Genomic DNA, 20,215 nt, shown 5'->3' with positions numbered 1-20,215 from the left:
GGACAGTGTGTCATTGGGTTGCACTGCAGCTATTAGCTGTACTGAGCTGATCATCTCTGTCTTTATTTTCTTGGTTCTTATTTTCTTAACAGTGCGTGAAGCCATGAAATGGAAAGATGACTGTCAATATCTGACTGTAAAACCACTTTTTTGTTATTAACATGGACAGACAACTATTGTTTTTTTATGTGCAGGAGGTTTGTCAGCAGGAGATACTTGTGTTCCCTTCATTTTGAAACATTTAACAATTTAATGTTAGATGTGAAAAAAGAGCTGATGCTCTTTGCATAATTATCCTGTTTGTCTTTTGATAATTAATAGTGTCATGATTATCTATGACTCCCAGATTATTTACCACAGCGAGCCAGATAGAACCACAATAGAAAAAAGACAAGATATACCGTACACGTTTATTTCCCTGCAGATGTTTATTAATATCCGGCTCAATCCTAAACCAGGATATTAGTCTGCTGATAATGGCTTCATCACAACTCCTGCATATTGAGAAAGAGCTTAACGTCATTGATGTGGGCTTATGAGATCTTAAAAGACTATTTTTCTCTCTATCTTTTGCCTCCCACCTCCCCTCCTCCCCCTCCTCTTCCTCCTCCAGTGGCCCCCAGTACGGATGATGTGGCCCTGTATGTGGGCATCGTCATAGCCGTGATCATGTGCCTGGTGATCTCTGTCGCCGTGGCGCTCTTCATCTACAGAAAAAACCACCGTGACTTCGACTCTGACATCATCGATACTTCGGCCCTCAACGGAGGCTTCCAGCCTGTCAGCATCAAAACAGCCCGTAAAGGTGGGGCCCAGGATGGATACGTGTGTTTTTTGTGTGTTTGCCCGCAAATGTGAGTGTGTCGGCATCTTGTTTTTTAAAAGTGACCATATCTGGAGGAGAGAGGTGTGCAGACTTGTCAATCACAGGTAGCCAGACCCCCAATAATCTTTGTTTTTTTTTGTTAATACCATCATTTACAAAGTAAACATCATGCTGTGAGGAAATAGATTTAACTCTACAGTTTGAGAGCATAAACTCGATCAATCAAGTGAGAATCAGGGTCATTTTGACATCTGGTTTCATTCACTCTGGCTGTTTCTTGAAAGACTGCCCCTGCTGGCCTTTCGGGAAGAATGTAGGTTTACGGCACGGCATGGCTGTGCACGGCTTCACTTTTGAAAAAAAGACGCTACATCCACTTCTTATATCCATTTTTTAGAAGAACTTTAGGTCATGTTAGGTTGATGTGACAATAAACATGTACTGATACTTTTGATGAAATGATAGCTGAGTTACAACAAATTTACAAATACTCGTATGTTACTTTTTTGTCTTATACATGATGAAAAAAAAAATCATGATTTAAATATAGTCTTTTACTTCTTCTCTTACTTTAAATAAATACGTTTATAAGAAAGTAAAATGGGTTTAACAGAATAAGAACTAGCAATCCAAAGCAAAAGTGGCCAGAACAAACCTGATTGGTTATTTGCTACTAACTTCTGGTACCAGAGTTTTCAACACTGCATGCTACACACGATTCAGTTTGTTCCACATCAGGTATTGAGGTTCAACACCCTGGTACGGTACACCTGTGTTGCCAAATTATGGGAATGTCTAGCACTGTATTAGCAACCTTCAGCATTAAGCTGGTGAGCAGTGTTTGACTCATCAGCTCTCAGAGCTATGTGTGTGTATGTGTGTTAGGTCTGATTTGAATGTAAATGTGCCCTTTAGATTATAGAGCTTTAGAGGGAAATGCAGACAGCAGACAGCATGTTTGTGCGAGCGAGGTGATGAAACTATTAAAATGCTTGTCGCTGTGATGGGAGACCAAACTGTGCCCCTTCATTAAAGCATAATAAGGCCAGTCTGTATGTCGCATATTAAACTGTAATTAGATTTGGGCCTGTGACGCAGGACTTGAAAGTAGGACCGCTGGGATGCAGACAGGTGGCAGTGAGCTGGACCAAAACACAGCGTGGAAACAGACAGAGCCGAGTAACAGTCTAACATTTTGGCAACTAGAAAAAGGAAGAAAAAAAAAACAGAAAAAGAGATAATAAAAAAAGAAGCAGAAACAGAGTGAGAGGAAAATCTCATTTTAAATCTTTACAAATCAGAGAGTAAGAAGAAACAAACAATTACTTCAATGGAAAATGCTCAGCTTGTTTTCAGCGTAGAGAGGGAATAACTTTCTGAGATTGTCATCATCACATAAGTATATCAGCTAATCAGGCACCAAAGCAATTGGCTGGATGTCAATCACAGGTAACCCTTTTTATTTATTTTTTACATTTGATGAGACCAGGGGGTTGTAGAGATAGGACAGTGGATAGAGTCGGAAATCAGGGGGAGAGAGAGAGTTGGGAATGACATGCGGAAAAGGAGCTACAGGCCAGATTCGAACCAGGGCCGCCCGCTTGAAGGACTACAGCCTCCACAGATGGGGCGCGGTACCAACCACTGCGCCACCAGCGCCCCACAATAATGCAGTTTTAAGGCACTTCTGCATCTAAAACCAAAGGCTATGTCCACTTCCTTATTGTAGCCTGTTTGAGAGTGTACCTTATCCTATTTCTGAATATACACTAGTGTTGAGAGCTGCTTTATAAAACTGCAGTGGTGGAGCTACCATTGCTCCACCCACTCAGTCCAGCTTTTGAACATTCGTCTTTTTACCTAGCGGGTAAACCAAGTTTTTAGTGAAGCCATCTGTTACCCATGAATCACAGCTGCACCGTGAACTCCTCAGACTGAGTAATGTTTCTTGGTGGTGAAGTGGACTTCCCAAATGAGTGAAAAAACAAATGAATAAAGCACGGCTGCGGTCTCACTGATTGCTGCCAACACTTCATTTCCTCATGGTTATTTTGGTTTCAAGTTACCAGTTCTCCACAATTCACAGTGGGGATGAGTAAATGATGACTGAAATGCTTCTCGTAAGATATGTACTCTACTTGACTGATGTCACTTCTTTCTTTTCTTTTCCAGCTGATCTCCTAACAGCCCCCCCTGACCTGACATCAGCGGCGGCCATGTACCGGGGCCCTGTCTACGCCCTCCATGATGTAGCTGACAAAATCCCCATGACCAACTCCCCTCTGCTCGACCCTCTGCCCAACTTGAAGATTAAAGTGTACAACTCCTCAGGCTTAGTGACCCCGCAGGATGACTTGGGAGGGGAATTTTCCTCCAAACTGTCACCGAAGCTACCTCACTGCCTCCTGGACAACAGTGACAGCACGATGGGCCGCCGCACGCAGACCCAGACGCTCCTCCGGACCCGGGATCCATCCTGCACAGCGTTGGGTTCTTTCAGCTCGCAAGGGGGGCATCTAATTGTGCCCAACTCAGGTACTGCACCAAAACAATGACAGGTGGTGAATACTGATGTTTTTGTCGGGGGGGAAATGTTTCGATTGTATATAAAAATATGCAGTTTCAAAAAGTGTGGCAGAGGAATAAACGAGGGACATCTGCTATTCTACAATAATTCATCTTGAAACATATTCAATGTCTTTCTTTCTGTTTTTAATAGAGCTGCATGTTTTCATCTGCTCAGCTGCTCTCCTGTCAGTCACTCTTTAACCTCTCCATCTGTGGATATGTAAATGTGAGACCATACGACTACTGAGTGTGTGTGCAAATGTGTGCAGAGGATTTATTTATTTATTTTTAGAAAGCTCGGCATTAATGCTAAGCTAGGCTTATCACTGTATAGATTTAGTAGATGTACCGTCTTTTCATCAATCTCAGGAAGAAAGCAAATTAATGTATATCCATAAACACCTCTTACTTTAAGCTTGATCTCTCACTCATCAGTTTCAACAGTAAATATGAATCATTAAGTTATTAATTCAATCATTCAGGGCTCTCTCAGGAGCATACTCACTACAAACTGACATGACTTTGAAATGATATACCTAACCATATGTAACCTCTCAGTGATACTGCACACCGTTTGACAGGCGTTGACAGATACCTACAGTGCAGCAAAAGTACTGATGTAAAGGTGTACAGTTTCAGGCAGCTTACATTAGCCATGCTGTCCTCACTTCAAACACATGCGGGCTGTTTGTAACATGCCACAGATGTATGTCGACAGGCTTAGTCAAACTAGCAGTGACATTAAAGGATACACTGACTTCTCAAATTTCTCAGGTTTTTCTTTTTTACATTTTGATTCTTGTAAAAAATGTTCTCAGCTGCTGCTCGTGCTCATCGTGTTACATAGGCAGAGAGAGCGGATGGAGCACATTTGATATCTGATCTGTTCGTGTGTCTGGTTAATGAAATATTATTTGGCGCCGTGTGGCTGTTTGGTGTTTTTGCATCTTAAAAATGTGTTTCCTGTCTCTTTAAAGTGTTTGCTGTGAGGGAAAGACACAGTGTGAGACATCCCTGTGGCAGAGTTGTGATTGCATTGCTGGCTAGCACGAGGAGCTGTCTGTCACCTTTAGAAAAAGTTCAGTACAAGGACATGGGAAATCAATGAGCTATCTGAGAAACCCCCTCCAGAGAGGGAAATACTGTGTTTGTGTGTCTGTCTGTGTGTGTTTGCTTGTTTGTGTGTGAGGGAATGTTTATGTGTTGGTGCGGGGATGGGGCGGTTCTAAAAAAAAAAATGGACAGGAAATCATATCAAATCAATCTGAGATGGAAAAATGTAAATCATGCCGGCTGCAGCAATATGAGAATGTTATGAAGAGTAGAGAGATCATTGATTTTAGAAATGAAATGTCACATCATTTCCTGATGCCAGTGGAAAAAGCACCAAAGTGCCATAGTATTTATCTGTGGAGGCTGGGAGGAATAGTGATTATTACTGTTCCTCACTGGGGATTTAAATGCTCTCTTCCGCTTCAGTAAAGTCAGTAATGCATTAAAATATATATTTGTGACAGGTAATGTCTCACTCTTAAATGTAAAAGGTAGAGCTGTAAGTCATTATTACCCATTTATACTGAATATAAGAGAGTTCTTCTCTCTATGTTTGTTCACTGAACTTCACAAAAGACACCTTTTATGAAACACCCATGACAGAAACCTACAGCATCCCTTTACTTATCAAAAAGTTAAAGGAATGCATTTTTTACATGGCACATGTAAATAATACCTGTTTGTCTTTTTTTTTTTTGCACTCCCTAGGGGTGAGTCTGCTTATTCCAGCGGGGGCCATTCCTCAGGGCAGAGTGTATGAGATGTATGTGACGGTTCAGAGGAAGGACAACATGAGGTACGCACTGTCGCCTGTTACATCAACACCCCAGAGCGCTGTTTAGCCCTGTCAGCTCGGCCGTGTCACCCTTACACTGACTGCTGTCACTGTCGCCACTAAACAGCGTGTGTGTATGTGTGTGTGTGTGTGTGTGTGTGTGTGTGTGTGTGTGTGTGTCTGTGTCTGTGTCTGTCTGTGTACCTCCAGGCCGTCGGTGGATGATGGCCAAACTGTGCTGGGCCCTGTGGTGAGCTGCGGGCCCCCCGGGGCTTTGTTGACTCGGCCCGTCATCATCACCATGCACCACTGTGCCGTGTGTGACGGCCAACAGGATTGGCTGATCCAGCTCAAGAACCATTCGCAGCAAAACCAGTGGGAGGTGAGAAACAGGGTGGAAACTGTGCGATAGTGGACTCATATGTGTGTCACCGCATGGCCAGGTTTGAAAATGAGCTTTTGACAGCCATGTGAAGTGTAAAAGTTATATTAAAATAATACTCACTAGTGTGACCCTCGCTTCATATGATTCACATTGCATCCGCTTGCATTTGTTCACTGAGGTGGCCCAAAGAGGGCACTGACTTATGAAGGGATTTGTTTTTCAGTTTCTATCTCCAATAATCAATAAAACTGCTGACTTTAATGTATTCTACAGTCGTAACAGTCCTGTGAACAGATTTTTTAAAATTTGAATTCATCTGGGGTGGCCAAAAAGTTTTCTGCAGGGGCTCACACCACCCCAGATCAGCTCCCGAGAACAGCCCTGCTAACAAAGACCAAGAAGTTGAGAAAAGCAAATGTTCAAATGGCATGAGACTGTAGATAAAGGTAGAGGACATGAAGGGGATCAACTTCTTTGCTTTGTTTGTTCAGCTCAGCACTCTGAACAAACCGCTGCTGCAACCAGGTGCTGAGCTAACAAACTTCTGATAGCAGGGATCCGACAGGGACTGTATTTCCCCCAGCCAGTTTTCTTCTACCTTTTATGAAAGCCTGGTCATTTTGTGTGTGTGTATGCGTGTGCTGTGTAAACCTGTGCAATTATTAAGAGCTCTGATGATGATAAGTTGTAGCAGCAGTGTCAATGTTTTCTGTCTATCCTGTCTATCCTTCTTGTTCCTTTTTCAGTCTGTCACACACAGAAACACACATCAACACAAAAAACACTCACATACACAAACATAAGAATTGTCCAGCAACCATAAACACATTATTTGTAGAGAAACTTTCTCACCCTGATCACAAACCTTCTTTAAATTGAAATGGACCGCACATGGTGCATTTCAATTACTCCAGAAATTGGGTATTGGGGATGCTAATTACTGTTGTATGCAGTAATTAGCATCGTTTTTTTCTTACACTTCAACACAGCATTTTTTTCTTCTGTTTTAATTCCATGCCATTTATTACCAAGTGTTACATACAGGAGTCTGCTGGAGCCTTTTTTAGAGTCGAGGGTGTTCAAAAAATACAAAGAAACCATAAAGAGTTGTGCAGCAGCAGGGCTGTCCGTAACACAGCGGAATGAAAAACAGTCCAAAGGTAATACAGAAGTCACATTTTTAGCTGAAAGAAATCTGTATGTGACTTCATATTTTGCTGGAGTCTTCACAGGAAAACTGCACCATCTTGTCCCACATTGAAATTTCCTCCACTTTGCACCAGCATTTATCAAATATGCGTCCCTCTGTCAGCTCATCATTGAGTAGTGACTGGAATTACATCTTTTTCAGGAAGTCTGTTGCTGATGTGATGATAAGACTTATAGAGCAGAAAGAAACTGCCACAGTGGCGGCCCCGCATGCCTTCGCGACATTGATGAATGACTCGAGGGCAGCCAATAAAGCTAAGTGTAAACTGAGTAATAAAGCTCCGTGTAAACCGGGTATAACTATTAATCAAGGGCCAGGTCTTCAGCCAGACATTTAGGAGTGAAACTCTGACAATCCTTCCTGCATGTTACAATCAGTTCAGATGCATTCAGTTTGCATTAAGATCTGCCCGTGATGATTTACACTGAAAAGAAGCAGGAAATCATCAGTGAACTGCTGTGCATGTTAGAGTCCATTTAACATGCACACAGAGGGAATCAAACAGTCTTAAATCAGCTTTTGCAGAATCTGACGTGTCTGGTTATTACAAATATTGTCGGAGATGAATTCCAATATTTCATATATTGGAGGGGACGTGGTCTCCTGTGGGGACTACGTGCTCGCTATTGATTATATCCGCGACCTGTCAGAAATGCAGATGGTAATATCCAAGGTGACGGCAGCTTCCTGTATATGAGCTTCTCCTCCCGCTGAGGCCGACTCCATACTGCACGCGTGAATTATTACTTTATGTGACACGCTCTGTCAAAATGCGTATTCATCACAGCAGCAGAAACAGCAGAGATGAGCTCCTCGGAAGAAGTAATTCCCCGGTATTTTTAGATATAAAGTCATCTCCACAGAGTGAAAATAGTCAGTTCTATTGGCACCCCTCCCTCATCTAAGCGCGCACACACACACACACACACACACACAGTGTCATCAGGGAAGCATGGTGTAGTGATGATGATGACGACAGCAGGTCATATAATGAGGAGCATGTGGGCCTTTCTGCTTCAGTAACTCTCCTCCTAACATGAATCCTCGCACAGCTCTCAAAGAAGCTCTAATGTCAAAGGATGTGTGAATAGATTATGATGTGGGAATGTGTGCATGCGTTTACATGTCTGATTGTTTGTGCCACCACACACGTATGAAGCAAAAAGCCCACTGTTCCCTCCACTGTGTGTTCTAATTATACCCCAACAGAGAGCCCCAGCCCCTTCCCCCCTCAGGAGCAGTTAAAGAGTCTAATGATCAGCCATAATACTGCTGTTAAATGGACGAGCTCACAATAAAATGCTGTAATTCCTCTTCTGTCTCTCATAATAGGCTGAATTAATGCCAATGTGCTGTTCACAGGAGTGTTTGGATTACTGAGAAAAAAAAGACAGAGAGAGAGCGAGTGAGCGAGAGAGAGAGAGAGAGGGGGGGCCACATTAGTGTGTTCAGAGCAGACAGGCTTAATGAAAGAGAAATATGTCCTGAACTTAGTTCTATTACAGAGGTCAACTACAAATGGTCTGGGCACTCACTCTTCCATCAGCTCTCATGCACAGAGGCAGGCTGTCAGGCATTACTAACTCCTCGTGGCAAAGTGTTATAGTGAAAAGGTCATGACCCTGACTCTTACTTTACCCCTTAAAATGACATTTAAAATCCAGTGTGATTCAGTTCATTCAATATAAATGTTTGATGTAAAAAATGGAAAACCATAATGAAGACAAACGAGTTCTTTACAGCACTCATTCCAAAGCTAAACCCTACAAAAATCCAGCTCAAACAGGTCAAAATCATACGTTTATCCTGATTTGAGCCATATTCTTATTTTATTAGTATTAGTTTATTGCTCGTGGGTCAACTACTAAAAAGCAGAGAAAAAAATGAGTGAAATAAAGTGTTATTAAGTATGTTTATTACATTTCTTTATTTCCTGGAGAAGAAAATAAAAGAATACACAGATACATTCTGTCCACTGATCACAAAGTGTTAACTGTCAAACTGCTGCCCATGCATACATAATACTAAGAAGGAATAAGTCCATACAGTACATAAATGATGCCCAGTTATCTGTGTAAATCACTGCTTCAGTATGATGTTGACACTTGAAAAAGAAGGAAATGAAAACAGGTGATGTTGATGCTTATTTCTTTTATTCAGGAAAGTAATGTTGTTACAGATTTGTATATTATGTGATTCCAAGTTTCCTAAGAGGCGATGTCAACGGAGTCAGACGTTTGTTCTAAACTTTGTAATGTTTCAAAGATTGTAGCCACGAGTTCTCGTTTACGTTGCCACAGACCACGGGCAATGTAACAAAGTGAGAAATGAAGTTAAAGAATCAAACAATCACACAACTTCACAGGATCAAGTTTGACTTCATAACAACAACAACAACACAACAACTGTGAAGTCTTACATTCTGTTTTGTTCCAATTCATTTTGGAAGAAGCTGTCAATGCTTTTATGCTTTGATGTGATGACAATGCAAAAAGCTACACTCTCTTATAACAAACATGCAGAAGATCAGTCCAAAGACGAGTCATCTGAGAAAAAGATTACAAATGGAGCTGATGTTGCCGAGTCTCATTATCTTAGTGGAATGGTAACTAAAGAAATGTATTTCGGAACCATTTTATTGATTGAAAATCATTCAATTAGATGTAAAAAAAATGTGACTTGGATTTTCCTACCTACCACTGAATGACAATATTTAAGGAAATGTAATTGTGACAAGGCAGCAGTGACAACAGAAACGTACCACGTCCTCTTCTGTTCCCATCTTTATTTTCTCTGCATAATTGTATTTTCACAACTGCCAGCCTATTGTCTCTCACAATCGCGTCTCTCTTTCTGTCCACCTCGCAGGATGTGGTGGTGGTAGGGGAAGAAAATTTCACCACGCCGTGCTACATCCAAATGGACGACGAGGCCTGCCACATCCTCACAGAGACGCTAGGCACCTACTGCCTGGTGGGCCAGTCTCTGAGCGCTTCAACCACCAAGCGCCTCAAACTGGCCATCTTCGGCCCCGTCACCTGCCCCGCCATGGAGTATCATATCCGGGTGTACTGCCTGGACGACACACAGGACGCACTGAAGGTAAACACGCAGACCACACTCATTGGTTTTGCGAAAGATGGATCTGTTTGTAAGCTTTAATGATTACTGATTGTAGATGTTTGTGTGGGTGTAGCTAGCAGACGAGGTGTGGGAGGCAGGAAGTGAAATCTTTGTGTTCATATGTCACAATAAGAGTTGTCAGGCGGGCTTCCTGAAAAGATGTAGCTGCGGCCCCAATGCAAAATAAGCCGCATTTATCCCCCTCCTCTTCCGTTTAATACCTCTGTCTACCTACACGGAGGAGAGATAAGAAGGATTAGAATACCGAGCAGGGATATTAAACAGGGTTATTAAGTTTGGCAACGGGTAATGAGAAGTGATAGTGATCCTGCTGCAAGGACATGAAGTTGCTTTCAGACTCATAACGCCCTGTGAGACGGCTGAATTTACTATAGAAAAACTGATTTTTGTCATGTCTTATTGAAAGATTCACAAACATGATGTCGTCAACAAGAAACAAAGAAGTCAGTATGCATTGTGCCGTACGCTCAAAGAAGTGTGTGCTTGTGTTTGCAGGAAGTCCTACAGATGGAGAAGCAAATGGGCGGGAAGTTGTTAGACGAACCAAAGACCCTCAACTTTAAAGACAGCACTCACAACCTGAGACTTTCCATCCACGACGTCCCGCACACGTTGTGGAAGAGCAAACTGCTCGCCAAGTACCAGGTAAACTGCTCGCAAACCCTCTCAGAGAGGTTCTTTTCGCGTTTTCCGCTTTCTGACCAGCCGAGTAACTCTCCCTCCCTCTCCCCGCCTCCCTGCAGGAGCTCTCCTTTCAGCACATGTGGACGGGCTCTCAGAGAAACCACCACTGTTGCTTCACCCTGGAGCGGTTCTCCGCCAGCACGGTGGACCTGGCCTGTAAGATATGTGTGCGCCAAGTGGAGGGAGAGGGACAGATTTTTCAGCTGGACACAACACTCTCAGAGGTATGGTCAATACTTCCATAAATGTAGCTTTAAATGTGATCCATAACGGGGCGAAAGAATGTCCTGAAAGAATGAGTGGTGAAAGTTTTTGATCATCTGGTTAGAGAGTAATGATATTGATAAGAGTATTGGTAAAAGTATGGTGTCAATACTGATATTATATTGGTATCACTTCAGTAATTATACCAATATTCATATTGAAACTAGTATCAGTATTGGTATAGTTTCAATCCCAACACTAGTGTTGATATTGGCCTCCGACAGCTAAAACATCAACGTACTGAACTGTACTGTACTCTACAGTAATTGCTATCCCCTCATTCATCTACAGGGTTTAAGGCAAATTATTATATGACGATAATAAATGACAACAGTCGAGTCCTAGCAAAGATTGGAATTTTTTTCAAAGGTAGCAAATGCTAATTTTTCCACCACAAATATGTTGTTTTTTTTTTTTTTTATCAAGCTAGTATCCTTCAGCTACTCAGTATCGGCCATAACTCAAGTCTACATATAAGTTTCAGAAAGGAAAAAATACAATCCGAGAATCTTTATCTTTTTACCTGAATTTTGAATTCAGAGAAAATGAATTTCCTCCAGTCACAACTTTTTGCAAATCCCCCCCCCCCCCTCAATCTCTTTGCAACGTTTTCAAAAGCTGAGAGGGACTCTTGAACCTGCAGCCTTCATACCATCCCTCCTTTGACAGGACAAGAGCAGAGGGGGAATAATCACCCTATAGTCGCGCTGTACCTGCCTCACAAAGGCCATCTGGCCAGGAGAGCAGAGCATGAGGGATGGAGGAGCACTCGGGCTTTGTGCTCAGTAATGAGATGAATTATAGTGCATGTAGTGCAGTGCTGTGTCCCCGCCTGGCCTCGCCTTATTTGTCTCTGGGACCTGCTCTGGTTTTGTAACCAGACCTCCTGCACTTAATCCTCCACATGCAATTTATTTGAAAATCACTTGGCCTACATAGATTAAAGGACGGCAATAAGATGGAAAAAAATCTGCTTTTTTGTACAACCCAGAAATCTAAATGTGATGTGCTCCAAATCCATTTCACCTTCGTAATGTTGCATTTTAGCATGAATTATGTACCTGCAGTCCCCTGCTACAGTCCCTCTCTCTCTCTTTGTCTGCAGGATTCCCAGAGCATTGACACTTCTCTGCTGGACCCGGCCAGTAACATCACCACACTGGTTGGGCCAAACGCCTTTCGCATCCCCGTCTCCATCCGACAGAAGTTGTGTGGCAGTCTGGACGCACCTCAGACCAGAGGAAATGACTGGAGGATGTTGGCCCACAAACTAAACCTAGATAGGTGGGTGGAGGAACAGAGCTGGGAGACGGAGACTCAGATTTAGTGCCCTGAGGTGTCACAGAAACAGGCTGTCATCAGTTTTCCGTTTTCAGAGAGCAACATGTCTTCTCCAAAAATGTCTTTAAAAAGCTGCTTTCAATTTTATTTATCAACATTTTTTCTCATCATGCTTATTAAGAATAGATAGGGAAGACTGGACAACAAATCTCATATTTATTTGATTTCGATTCTTCTTTTGGGACTTGACTGTTTCTTAAAAAAAAAAAAGCATCAGATGAATTGAGATGAAGTGAGACAGGCTGAAGTGAGACAGACAGAAAAAGAAAAAGACAAAGATAGAACGTCCACGCTTTTTTCCAAAACGTTACCCATGCGTCTTCGATAGTCATGTGTGCGTGCGATGGAGGTACAGTGTGTGTCCATTTATAAGGTCCCGCCTCAGCAGGGGGGGTCTTATCACAGGCAGCAGCTGCAGATTGACGAGACCACTCAGAGTGTGGCGTGAAGGAAGGAGAGACGTGAACCAGCCTCTTATTCACCACCCACAGTGATGATACACACAGAACAGAAGTGTATCCATAGTTTCAACATTTTCAGTCAAAATCCTGGAATTCTTGTGGCCTTATTTTAAATATCCAAAAAACTGGGTGACAAACGGATTAGAAAAACCATCATTTGGAAAAATGTGGTTTAGCTTTGGATTTTTTTTTACATATTAAAAGAGACTTCAGTCTGTCATCAGCTGATAGCAGGCTGTTATTTCCTACTTTTCCCTTGACTCAATCTGTCGTTTGCTTCATGCTATAAACTGAATTTTAATTGTAAACTTAAAAAAGTAATCCTAGACAAAAAAAATAAATCAGTTTAAAGTAATTGAAAAACTCTTTAAGGAGAAAATCACAGACTTTTATAAAATAGTGGATGAAGCCTCTTGGGTTCTAAACTGACGCCTACAGGGGAAAGCCTTAAACCTGCATTATGTCTATTAGTCAGCAGGGGGCGTCTCTAGTGCTCGTGAAACGGAGTCTGATTATATAGAGCGTGTTTGAAAGTAACCCTACTTGTCCTTCACGTCTTGATTTAGCGTAGCAGATGAAACTAGCTTAGTCTTCTTCCATACAGTATGATGTCATTCATTGTGTAATTCACGGTCCAGTGTGGAGTGAAATTGACGTGAAGCAGGGTTTGCTTTAGGGCTTTGTTAACTTATACTACCATGTTGATCTGTCAACCAGGATAGATATTGTAATCTGTATTAACCCCAAATATGGTCATCTCTGGCTATGTCAAAATGAAGGCTTCAAAAGAGAAGTTCACAAACCAATGTGTGACATTAAGGTGGCTACATCTACTCTTTATAAACAGCCTATAGGGGGGACTGAAGGAAAAAGTTCTTCCCCTATTGCTTCTTACTAACCATAAAGAGAAATGCTCATTAACACAGTTTTATGTCATAGATACGTTACCCTTTTTTTTTAAAGCACCACTCTCTGCTTTTTAATTCGATCATTCATTCAGGTATCTAAACTACTTCGCCACCAAATCCAGTCCAACGGGAGTGATCCTGGACTTATGGGAGGCCCAGCACTTCCCTGACGGCAACCTGAGTCGCCTGGCCCAGGTGCTGGAGGAGATGGGACGCCATGACAGCCTTGTTCCTTTAGTGAGTGAGCACTGACAGCCGCCCGACAGGGGAGCACAACATTCCAGGGAGGAAGACGACATAAAAAGGAAAACAAGAAAGGAGGGACGCCCATCACAATGACAAAATGCACGCACACACTAAAAACTACTGTGTGCATGTGTGTGTGTGTGTGTGTGTGTGTGTATGTACTCATGCAGAAGTAAGAAGATACAAACAGCTTGGTCTACTCTGCCATGACCCAGTTAAACATTGGCAACAAAGGGTGTAAAAACTTGGAGGGTAAACAAGAATCGCTGCCAGTCATTTCTCTCTGTATCTCTCTTTCTCTCCCTGGTTCAACAACTTGATATTTTTGGCTCTAGTTTCCTTGGAAACAGCTGTCCGGTTATTTGGATGGACTGTGCGGATATGCGGATGATGCCCTTGCTTTAAACAACAGACTACACTTTCAGAGGTCATGAGGATCAAAGAAGCAAACGCTCCGATCACAGGAGGCACCTCTCACTCCCAAGAACCTGTCGCCATAGCAACACCATGGACGAGTATGTGTTCAGTGATAACATAATATTTAATAATATGCCTATTTATACATATCTTTTTTTTTTTTTTTTTGTATTTTATGGAATATTTTGCTAAGTCCTCACATTTCTGTTTCTGCTCTCATTCTGTTCGACTGTATCATAGCACCTCCTGGTGGACACTTGCTGTAATGACTCATCCTTGTCAGCCACATGTACATGTACAGAAAGGAACCATAATGTAATCATTAATAGTTTAATGTTGCTGTCTTAACTACTTTAATATTTTTTACTCATGTTGTGTTTTATTATAATTGATTTTGAATTATGTTTGCCTGTTTTATATGTCTTCAAATAGTTTCGATGAGTTGCATTGGTTAATTCTTTGCATGTTTTTAGCAGATCAATTGGCTAATTAAACCAGTGTGGAGGAAAATGTGGACAATTTACCCAAACGTAATAAAACGCACGACTGATGCTGATGGTTTGTACGTTGTTCAGGATGATATTATCTACATTAAAGACACCAGAGAGGAGAGACGACTGTAAAAAAAAAAAACGAATCAAAAAATATATTTTTATAGAAGCAACTCAACAGAATACGACTGCTTTTTACCAAATAATTGACATACACTGTACGATGTTAAAATTTAATACAGAAAATAATCATCTATTAAATGTCATTTTGAGAAGAATCTTTTTTTTTTTTATGTCCACAGTTGAAGGACATTGGTGTGCTTTTCAAAGCAGACGTCTGTTTGTTGGTTGAGGACAGAAGTCATGACTCACTGTGCAGCAACATTAGCAAGAGTTGTAAACGCAACATTCCTTTGATGCAGCAGCAGCACTTGTGACTGTTCAGGTGTTCTCGGTTCCTTCTTTGATCTTTGTGTTCTTTGAATGGCAGTTGTCCCAGTTTTTGTTGTAAAGCTGTCTATGCAAGCTGCATCTTTCTGAAACAATCTCTACATTCTCTGTGGGCTAGCCTTTTGCATTCCCTCGTCCTGCAGCTTCATGAGTCTTATTATTGTATAGTGAGAATGTAGCCCGTCTGTTTCCTGGCGCTCATGATGTTTGTTTGCAATTGCTTGCATTTTCATCTGTCAAGTTCTTGTACAAAGTGTAAGAAAGAATTTTTAAGGACTAATAATAAATTATATTTATATGCAACATTGAACGTTGAGCATGAGGATCTGATTTGTTGGAATCTTTCAGCCGTGTTCAAACATAACAAGACAATCTTTCAAGACACTTTGTTGTTTTATTAGGGAATGTCATCCACATCCACTCTCAATGATCACATATGTACAGGTTAAATAAGGCGAATGCAACAGTGGTAGAGTGGACGGGACATATTCTGTACACAGATAAATCATCAGAAACACATTTTAAACATCCAGCAAGGCAATAATTATCAATAGATTTCACTTTGACTATGTACATGTGAATTGTTAAAGGATAGAGCAGAAAATGCAAAGGTCAACAAAAACTCACCAATCTACAACCTCTGAGGATTTATTTCAACAAAATGTTCAAATGAATATTCTATAGATAAATCTGTTATTATGGACTTCTTCTCACTTGTTTCTGTTTGTATTAATATTAATAAAATAATAATAATAATGTCATTGGACGTGAGGTCACTGAGCAGGAATCAGACATTTCTTTGGATGGATGACAGACATTATGAATAGATTTGAAATGAAGGCAGCTGGTACAGTACAAAAAACTGCACATAGAATACTGCTGCATGGCTTTAACGAGAGCAGGACGGTCCTCTGTTTGAACCAATCAGAGGTATTTCAGTCCTCCTCTCCTGCTATGAAGGGTCCTGGTCCTCCTGCCCACAGGGACAGCCTGGACCTGACCAACACTCAGCTTTCACAGAAAGCACAACTTGAACTGGTGGCTCAGACTTCAGGAGGGCAGACCTCCCCTGACATCATAAATCTTTTTTTTTCCCCAGCTCTTCGTAGACCATTATCTCTCTGGGTCATCCTCCCCGTCTGTTTCCTTTGACCTTCCATTCACAACCTCTTTTTTTTTTTTTCCCTTTCTTCTATTAGCCAGTGTTAGCAGCGCAGGGCCGGTGGCAGTGAAAAGTCGGTGGTGATGAGAGCATCTCTCTTGACTTCCTGTCACAGTTTGATGTCTTGGGTTTCTAACATCTTCGCCAGAGTCTTCTTCACCCTCAGGGCTGTGAGGCGGGAGGCCGGGTTGTGAGCCCAGCACTCTGACATCAGTTTCCCCATCTGCCTTAGACACTGATGACACACAGGGGCATGTACATAAGAATACAGCAGTACTTTGAAGTTGTGAAAATTGTATTCATCCATTATTGATTATTCTGTGTTTGGGATAAACTAACATACAAAACTGGACTACACTTGTAACCTGGGTTTTTGGTAAATCTGATGAGAAGGGCTACAGAAACTTTTGGTCCTGACTGAGATGTAAAAATGTCAGTGTACGGTTTCAAAATAATCACATTTTAAAAACTGGGTCAAATTAAAAGCCCTGTCTTTTGGTATATTCAGTGACCTTTGGGTATTTAGTAAATCGACCATGTACAAAGGCTGTAGTCCAGCAAGTGAGCAGCCCCGGGTTCAAATCCTTTCTCTCTTTCTGATTTCTGACTATATCCACTGTCCTATCTCTAAATCAAGGCATACAGAGTTCAAAAACAAATCTCTAAAAAAAAAAAATATCTACCATTTTTAGGTCAAAGTTAAAGCTCCAAAAATATACAGTTTAATAACATAACACTGGTTAAAAGTAGGCAGACTTTTTACATTTGATTTTTGGCTCAACATAAATTGAAAAATGACATTGTGATAGCATTAAATACCACATGTTGGAGCGAGCAAATAACCTGGTGGAAAAAAAAAGACGAACACTAAACTTAGACTAAATAATCCAGTGTCTTAGATCTGTTATGTGACTCTACTATTTTTGTCTAAATTTGAACCTTTTTAGAATATATCATCCATCATAAATTGTCTTATTTATTTTCTTCTTTGATTGTTATGCTGAACAAATTATATTATTTGTTTTAATACTTCTTAGGATTCGCTGCAGACCTGATGGCTTTCTTAACTGAACAGATTATTTCCACTAAGAGTACGGTGCAGAAAACATAGCACCTAAAGATCATTTATCAAAACCTGGCAACCTGAGGGGTTCTTCTTCAAAAGGTGTAATACTGCTCTACAGAATACAAATGAATCACTTATTTACCATGAATAAAGACATGAGGTCTTTTCATTTGAATTGTAATAAAAAAAACATTTCCATTACCTCATCACTGCTCCAGCGATTAGCAAATGAAGGTCTTTGTTTCTTTATGCACACGACTTCCCTCATGTCCTCATAGGAAGGATCCGTGGGCACCAGGTCATAATAGGGCAGCTGATATTCCTCCACAATCCCTTCAAGGAAACACAGGTGTACGTGAGAGTGTGTAGAGGGACAAAGGAAGCATCGAAAGTAGTATCGAAAGAAGTATCGAAAACGTGTTCTAACCTCCAGATATGCAACGTCTGGCCATCTCCCAAACAATGAGGCCGAAACTATACATGTCGGCCATGATAAAGGACTGGAAGTAGGTCCTGTTAAGTGTTTCATCCAACACTTCAGGGGGCATGTAGCGTTTCGTACCCACTCTTAGGTTGGGAGGAATATCCACCTCGTTGGTGTCACTAGAGCAGAGAGGAGGAACAGACATGATGAGCAACACAAGTTAAAAGATGATCCAAAACTTAAAAAGTCCAGAAGTCAAGTTGTACCTGTTAAACTTGACAGCGAGTCCAAGGTCCGCTATACAGCACGATCCGTTCTTTTTTACCAGGATGTTTTTACTCTTCAGGTCTCTGTGTGCGATGGCCGGTTTGCCTTGCGTGCCGTAGATCTCGGTGTGCAGGTGACACAGGCCTGAGATGGACGAGTAGGCCAGTTTCAGCAGAGCTTTGACGTCTAGCGTGTTAGACTTGAGGTAGTCGTATAAAGATCCATTCTCATGGTAGTCTGTTATCAGGTACAGCTGAGTCCACGAGCCGGTTCCTTTAATATCTGCTGCTATGAACCCTGGGAATTATGAGGGGAAAAAAAGGGACGTTCATGTTTATACAAAATACCACAAAATGTTTTCCTTTTTGATTCTCAATCAGTTTTTCACACTCTCTTTATGAGGCCTCACCTAGTATGTTGTCATGTCTCATTAGAAAGGTCTGATATATCTCTGTTTCTCTGAACCAGCTCTCTTCTTCTGTGGTGAAGAAGACTTTAACAGCCACTCGCTCTCCTCTCCACCTGCCCATCCACACCTCTCCGTATCGCCCTTTTCCGATCTGCTTCACCATCTGAATCTGCTTTGCGATGGTACGCTGAACCTACAAAAAAAAAGTGAATTGTGTGGAAAACAAACGATTTATTATCCCAATTGCTTTCATCATAATAGCGTTAAACTGTTTCCATCTTTATCTCCTTAGAATATGATACAGTGTAGTGTGTAATGATTTGAATAGAGACTCAGTTTGAGATTTCACTTTCATGTGCAATGATTTGTTCCTACCAGCAGAGGGAGTCCTGAGCCAGATCCAGACCCGATGCTGCGGGAGTGCTCGATCAGGTCCTTCAGGGACTCTCCTGGAGGGATGTAGGTCTCCTCCTGCTCCAGATCGATACTGTAGCGTGGCTCCGACTCCTGCCGCTTATATCTGCCACAGAAAAGTCACGCAAATGAAGCTACGTGCATATCAAGAATTATGATCATTGTCATGCATTCCTGAAAAGTCTGTGGTTTTTACCTGAAGTAGCAGAAGATGAGGACGAGGCCGAGGATGATGCTGCAGACTGTGATTGAGATGAAGAGAGCCATGTACTGGATACTGCTGTCAACATAATCTGAAACAATAAGGACAATGTGCTAATGTTATATAAAACAGATTTTTTTAATTATCACCTGAAGAAGACCTCTGGTTGAAACATAGTGATGTGATCGTTAAAACCCCCTTTTTTGCGGCAATTGCGCAAAGTGTGCGGGGCCTATCTTCTTTCTATAAGATAGATTTCACGTGTAATTGTTGTTATTTCAACCTCCATAAATCTAATGATCGTGCCCTAAGTGAGATTGAAAAGTGTGTAAAATGAGAACTGATGAGTATCTGACAGTGGTGTCATTTGTTCAGTTATCTCCTCAAACATCTCTCTAATTTTCATTATCGACAGGGACAAGCTCCTTCTCCCCTTGCTCCCTCTAACCCGCCCTGCCCCCACAAAACCCTCCTCCTCCCACGGCGCGTGATCGATCACATCCCCTTCCTGAATCCAACAGATCAGCTGTCACTCTGACATCGCACCAGAAACCCCAGAGGCCTCCGGCAGCTCTGGGACTCTAGCCTTTCTACTGTGCTTCTGCCAATCACACACCCACAAAATAACGGACGCATGAGCACAGGGGATCCTTAAAAAGAGTGCTGAACTACAGAGGACTAAAAGTATAAAAGAACTGCATGAATAGCAAACTGTCCAACTAATCCCCTGAATGTGTTTCATGATGACTTTGATAATAGTTCACTTTTATAGACGGAAACAGAAACTGTGTGTTCTACATTACCTTCACGCTGGTTCATAATGAAATATACAATAATGTTATCTTTTAATAATCACAACCATGTAAAAAATATATTTAACATGCTGGCATTGACATGATCACATCATAAGTATTATGGTATTATCATCCCTCATAACTTATCAAATCAGAAATTAAAACCATGTGTCCATGCTAGAGTATCAAACTAAGCGCCTTCAAAAAAAACAAAAAAAAACGTTTTCCCCCTCTAGTCGAGGAAACTTTTGAAC

At 41.5% G+C, this 20,215-nt stretch overlaps 2 protein-coding genes across 4 annotated transcripts in view; one reads left to right on the top strand and one right to left on the bottom strand.

Annotated features, from left to right (window-relative positions):
* Positions 1-15,533, top strand: part of unc5cb (unc-5 netrin receptor Cb) — a 118,116-nt gene extending 102,583 nt beyond the window's left edge. For all 3 annotated transcript variants that reach the window (XM_061060996.1, XM_061060995.1, XM_061060997.1), the window contains 10 exons: positions 614-805; positions 2,999-3,361; positions 5,156-5,243; positions 5,433-5,604; positions 9,686-9,919; positions 10,457-10,606; positions 10,705-10,869; positions 12,015-12,193; positions 13,712-13,856; positions 14,201-15,533. In XM_061060996.1, coding sequence (XP_060916979.1) covers positions 614-805; positions 2,999-3,361; positions 5,156-5,243; positions 5,433-5,604; positions 9,686-9,919; positions 10,457-10,606; positions 10,705-10,869; positions 12,015-12,193; positions 13,712-13,856; positions 14,201-14,299 — 1,787 coding nt within the window. In that variant the 3' untranslated portion in view covers positions 14,300-15,533. The remainder of the gene's footprint in view (positions 1-613; positions 806-2,998; positions 3,362-5,155; positions 5,244-5,432; positions 5,605-9,685; positions 9,920-10,456; positions 10,607-10,704; positions 10,870-12,014; positions 12,194-13,711; positions 13,857-14,200) is intronic.
* Positions 15,534-15,597: 64 nt separating this feature from the next.
* Positions 15,598-20,215, bottom strand: part of bmpr1bb (bone morphogenetic protein receptor, type IBb) — a 54,559-nt gene continuing 49,941 nt past the window's right edge. The window contains exons 8-14 of the mRNA XM_061060998.1: positions 19,162-19,258; positions 18,927-19,071; positions 18,552-18,744; positions 18,142-18,439; positions 17,879-18,054; positions 17,654-17,784; positions 15,598-16,620 (exon numbers count right to left, since the gene is read on the bottom strand). Coding sequence (XP_060916981.1) covers positions 16,495-16,620; positions 17,654-17,784; positions 17,879-18,054; positions 18,142-18,439; positions 18,552-18,744; positions 18,927-19,071; positions 19,162-19,258 — 1,166 coding nt within the window. The 3' untranslated portion in view covers positions 15,598-16,494. The remainder of the gene's footprint in view (positions 16,621-17,653; positions 17,785-17,878; positions 18,055-18,141; positions 18,440-18,551; positions 18,745-18,926; positions 19,072-19,161; positions 19,259-20,215) is intronic.

The sequence above is a fragment of the Labrus mixtus genome, chromosome 17, assembly GCF_963584025.1.
Source record: "Labrus mixtus chromosome 17, fLabMix1.1, whole genome shotgun sequence".
In the NCBI taxonomy this organism is placed as follows: Eukaryota; Metazoa; Chordata; class Actinopteri; order Labriformes; family Labridae; genus Labrus; species Labrus mixtus.
Note: the sequence above shows the minus strand (reverse complement) of the source record. Positions and strands in the feature narration are given on the sequence as shown.